The following is a 5,356-nucleotide window of genomic DNA, read 5'->3' as shown; positions in this document are numbered from 1 at the left end:
GTTGTAGTAGTTGTACAATTATGAATACATCCCTACTTAAGAGAGAGTGTTGGAAAAATAACTAGTTTCAGTCTTCATAGTTGTTGTTGTACTCATTTCAATATGTATCTTATGTAACAAACAAAAGAAGAAAAGAAAAAGTTACTATTTTAAAAGCATGGGTTACATGCTCATTATTGATGGTCTTCTAGGTAAAAGCATGTTCTTCATCTTCTAGGGTTTGTTATGTCATAGGATTTATTGCCATGAATCAAGAGAGTCAACATAATGTTTATAAGACACTTTCGGAAAAAAATGTAATTGTAAGAAGGATCTATTTTGAGTCTAGAAGGTCTTGGAAACCTCCAAAAGTACAAGTCGACCCTAGCAGCTACAAGTCGGCCTAAACAAGAGAATTTGACCTCTTGGAAAGGTTATAAATACAGGTAACTTCGACCTCATTTGGGACTCACTCACTCACAAGTTCGATCTCAAGAAAGGAAGTTCAATCTATAGCTAGGAAGCAAGAAAAAAGGAAGAGTGAAGGTCTAAAAGGCAAGAAGAGGAAAGAAAATGGTTTTTGGGCTCTATCTCTCTCACACGTGCAAAATATAGGGTTTCTGCAAATTCCAAGAAGGCTGAAATTGCAAGTCCAAATTACTGGAGAGCAGGTTGTAGTCTCAAGTTGCTGGAAGGAAGAATGCTCTGTCTTAACATCGTTGACCTTGGGAGGATTTGTCTTGCTCAAAGAAAGATCTCTTGAAGAAGTTGAATTAGGGTTTATGCAGTAGCTACAAGACCAAAATTGCTGGACGAAGTTGCAGGGTCGAAGTTATGGTCAAAGTTGCATCTAGAAGCTAGTTGATGCAAGATTGAGTCTTGTTGATCTAATCCTATTGGAAGGTTTTTCTTGAAGGGCTAACTTGGTACTTGTAGGAGGACATGGTCTTGGGTTTGGGCCTTTATTGTCTTATTTGAAGCAAATTGTCTAAGAAGAGAAGAATTTTTCTAGGTTTTCCCCTTGGAGGAGTTTTGCCTTAGCTTAGAGTCTAATTTTTGTATCCATTGTCATTACTATTTTTCTCTTGATAATTATTTGATGAAAAAGACCTAATAATGAAACACAAGAAGATAAAGAAAGTTCACAAGCAAATATTAAGGTTAGGGAAAATTGGAATTAATAGTTGCCACATTGCATTTTCCAACATAAAGTACTAAGTACTTTTTGAACTTTATAAAGTGACCAAAAGTCACATGACTTTAATAACTCATAAAGTCACCCACTAAAAAGGTGTCTCGTGTGTTTTCCTAGGCCAAAGGAAAAAAGCACTAGGAAACACCTCCTTGGTACCCTTTTTCTCAACACCATAGACATAGATTTTTACCCTTGAAACCCAAACAGGAAAATCAACATTCATTGGTTGCGCAGTGCTCTTATTCCAACTGTCTTCGGTTACAATGCAGCTTAATGTTTGTTTATACATCCTCACCTCCTTGGAGTCTTGGACAAAAGACCTTTTGAGAGTGAGTACAAAAAGAAAGAAGGAGAGCCAAGGTAATGATGAGGTCAACAGGCCTAACCTTTCATTTCATTCCTCAATCCTTTCTCTCCTATGATTATTTCTCTTTTTCATTTATTTCTCTGTTCTCTCTTTTGTTTTACTTTTAGATTTGTGTTGTCTTCAATAGTTTATCTAATCTTCCTTAATTGTCGAATTATGCTTGTAAGTACCGAGTCTTATAACTATTCACTCGTTTGAATCCATTTCGGATCAATGCTACTGCATCACATGCTCATAGAAAATTATTAGACCATTGAGGATCAATGTTCATGCTCTTCAATTTTTTCTCACAAAACTGAGTTGTAGAGTGTACTTCACTTTTGGCAGTGCAATGAATTGTGTACTTTATTTTCCTTTATGTAAAAGCCTGAATAACATTAGCTGCTTTTCTATCAATCATGGAGGTTTTTTAAGTATAATGCTTAAATTGTAACATGAATTCTCACTTCAACAAGTTGGCTTCACCTCAACCCTCTCCAACCATGATAGCTGGTATGCTATCCTGGTCTTCTGGGCCACTATTACAGGATACACTTGTACTTCTTGAGCACGAACGAGGTACTGACAAAGTCTTTGTTCATACACTCTAATTTTTGTGACGTTTGTGCTATAAATACTATTAAACGTAATCGAATACAGTCAATAAAGCAATGCCTGGCCTGTTCCATCAATCCAACGCTTATGCATATGGCTTGCTTCAACTTGTGTCACCAATAATCCCAACAAAAACAAAAGATTTCATTGGACCAATTGAAGAGTTTGCAATCAACTGATATTTCCCATCAAACAACTCTGGAGATGGATTTGCTTGGACGTCGACAAGCCATAAACACAAAGACCATTTATGAATGGACAGGTGTTGCTAAGTCCATATGCAATAACCAGCCTTTCTAGCTATTGTGATATAATCTTCTGTTCGTGATCCTCTACAATTACATCCAGCACAAAAATTATATCCTGCCACCTTCCGAGATATCTGGTATGAATATGGTACGTCCTCTGCCATAAATATATGTACTTGATTCTTTAACACAATCCAGCTGCACCCTGGCATCTTTTTGACTTCCCTTTGATTCATAAGTTTCCTAACTTTTGCAGCAGCATCCCACCTACCACTTGAAGCATAAATATTTGAAAGCAGAATATATGGTGCAGCATTATTTGGGTCCAATTCAAAAAGGCACAACGCTGCCCGTGTACCTAGCTTCACATTTCCATGAATTCTGCAAGCACCAAGTAGGGTCCCCCACATAATAACATTTGGGTCAAATGGAATACTATTTATAAGGTCCTCTGCCTCATCCAGATGACCAGAGCGACCAAGAAGATCAATCATATGAACAAAGTGATCTGCTTTTGGTGTGATGCAATGAACTCCACTCATAGAGTTAAAGAAGTAACGACCTTCATTAACTAGACCAGCATGGCTGCATGCAGAGAGAATACCAATGAAGGTGATGTCATCTGGTTTCATAGCTTCTCGAAGCATTTGTTCAAAAAGTTCAAAGACTTTGACAGCAAACCCATGTCGTGCATACCCTGTAATCATAGCATTCCATAAGACGATATTGTGTTCAGGCATCTTCTCAAATATGTGGCATGCACTCTCTATGGATCCGCATTTAGCATACATATCAACAATAGAACTCCTGACAAAAACATTTACCTCAAACCCGGTTTTGACAATGTGGGTATGTACTTGTTTGCCATTTTCCAATCCTGCAAGACTAGCACAAGCATTAACAATACCAGTGAAAGTAACTTCATCAGGTTTGACTCCTGCCCGTTGCATTTCACAAAACAATTTCAGGGCCTCCTCGCCAAATCCATTCTGAGCATATCCTGCAATCATTGTAGTCCATGAAACAGTATTCTGTATATGCATTTTCTCAAACAGCTGCTGTGCATCCCATATTCTATTACATTTCATATACATGTCAACAATGGCACTAGAGACAAAGACATTTGCCTCAAATCCAGTTTTGATGATCTGAGAATGGACCTGCTTACCAAAATCCACAGCTGGTAGGCTAGCAGATGCACCAACAGCTCCCAGGAAGCTGATATGATCCAGTTCGATGTCTACCATTTGCATTTGGCAAAACAATCTCATTGCCTCAGCAAAGTGCTTGTTCTGCAAATATCCAGTAAGCATTGCATTCCATGAGACTAACGTCCTTTCTTGCAATCTGTCAAACACATGGCATGCATTTTCCATGTTCCCCCACTCTGCACAAGCACTGAAATAGCTAGCATAAGTGATCTCACTTGGCTTGAAACTCGCGAGTTCCATTTCAGCAAAAAGGTCAAGAGCTTCGTTGCAATGTCCATGCCGTGCATATCCAGATATTAGCACAGTCCAAGAAACCAAATCTCGTTCACACATTATGTCAAACATTTTGCGTGCATTCTCAATATTGTCGCATTTTGCATACATATCAACAAGCGCATTTCCAAGAATTATATTTGAATCCAACCCACTCTTAATAATGCAGGCATGTACCTGCTTTCCCTGTTTGGGAGTCCGTAACTCAGACAACACACTAAGAATGTTCGCAAAGCTGAACTCGGTCAATTTCATAGTTTCTCCGTGCATTTGCCTGAACAGCGCAAGGGCTTCACGATAATCCCCACATTGAATATACCCTGAGATCATGGCATTCCATGAGACGCAATCTCTTTCAGACATTTTGTCAAACAGCTCGCGTGCTAATTCCATTGCGTCCCATTTCGCATAGGCTGTAATTATGATATTCCAAGAGTACACGTTACGCTTGGGTACTTTGTCAAACAGTTCGCGTGCATACTTCAAATTGCCACAGTTAGCATACATGGCAACCAGACAATTCCATATGAAGATGGACTGCCCAAATCCAGTTTTTATTAGATGGGCAGGAGCCCGTTGCCCCTTTTCAAGATCCTTGGTGTCTATGCATCCCCGCAAAAGACTAGAGAAAGCGTTTTGGTATGGTTGGTTTTGGCTTGCAAATGCTCGAAAGATTTTATTAACACTGAAGGAATTGAATCTAAAATCATTTGGATTGAAAGTGAAGGAATTGAATCTAAAATTATTTGACTTAAAAGTGAACGAATGGAATCTAAAATTATTTGCCTTAAAAATGAAGGAATTGAATCTAAAATTATTTGTCATAAAAGTGAAGGAATTGAATTGCTTCATTCATACTCAAACCCTGCACAGAATCCTCTGTAATTGGGTTTCATGCGTTGTTCTACACGATGGAACGTCGGTTGTTAGTTGTCCATTTGAGTTTAAATGTAATTATCGTTGTGAAACAAAATATTACTATTTAATTTCTAGGATTTTATGTAGTCAATTTGAACTTGAGTTACCAGCTCCGCAGTATCGTGACAGCATCATGAGTATAATTCGATGGTTATTGTTTTGCCGTAGTCCAACTGTTTTAAGTTTTTTTTAGGTTTTTTTGGGATATGTGTTTGGGGTTAAAATATGCTGCGCAGTAATCTGTTACAATCACAAATGTGATTTCTCAACTTTGTAAAATTTCAGTGCTCACGGGGTTTTTAAGTATTTATGAATTCAAAAATACCTTTAAAAAGAAAAAAGTCATGATCGGAGTAAAATTTGTTTTTGTTGAAATTAGTTAAAAATTTGTATAACTTAAATAGTTAAACAACTTATTAGCTAAAAAATTTAAAACTATTATTTTTATAAAAATGGTTTTGTCAATTCCTACTAAAAATTCCAAAATATAAAATAGTTAATAAATTATTATTTTTATTAGAGTGTTTTTAAACTAGCAATTGTACCAAGAGGTGCAAAGGAATGTCAAAAG

At 37.2% G+C, this 5,356-nt stretch overlaps 1 protein-coding gene across 2 annotated transcripts; it reads right to left on the bottom strand.

The window, feature by feature from the left end:
- Positions 1–2,291: 2,291 nt before the first annotated feature.
- Positions 2,292–4,805, bottom strand: LOC149146949 (pentatricopeptide repeat-containing protein At2g13600-like). 2 transcript variants are annotated; one of them, XM_089439374.1, is made up of 2 exons: positions 3,552–4,805; positions 2,292–3,383 (listed from the first exon to the last, which is right to left on the bottom strand). In XM_089439374.1, the coding sequence occupies exons 1-2, from the start codon at positions 4,717–4,719 to the stop codon at positions 2,404–2,406; spliced, it is 2,148 nt and encodes a 715-aa protein (XP_089295500.1). In that variant the 5' UTR covers positions 4,720–4,805; the 3' UTR covers positions 2,292–2,403. The 2 variants fall into 2 exon arrangements, with proteins under 2 accessions (XP_089295500.1, XP_089295501.1); XM_089439375.1 differs by having other exon boundaries at positions 2,872–3,080; positions 3,208–4,805.
- Positions 4,806–5,356: the final 551 nt, after the last annotated feature.

The sequence above is a fragment of the Pinus tabuliformis genome, chromosome 9 (assembly GCF_031772625.1).
Source record: "Pinus tabuliformis cultivar Carrire ecotype Pingquan chromosome 9, CPIR1, whole genome shotgun sequence".
In the NCBI taxonomy this organism is placed as follows: Eukaryota; Viridiplantae; Streptophyta; class Pinopsida; order Pinales; family Pinaceae; genus Pinus; species Pinus tabuliformis.
Note: the sequence above shows the minus strand (reverse complement) of the source record. Positions and strands in the feature narration are given on the sequence as shown.

Coding starts and splice junctions, on each gene's coding strand:
- LOC149146949 (XM_089439374.1), bottom strand. CDS start 4,719: ATGAAGCAATTCAATTCCTTCACTTTTATGACAAATAATTTTAGATTC. Junction 3,384..3,551: donor CCTACCAGCTGTGGATTTTG/GTAAGCAGGTCC, acceptor CAATGATTGCAG/GATATGCTCAGAATGGATTT.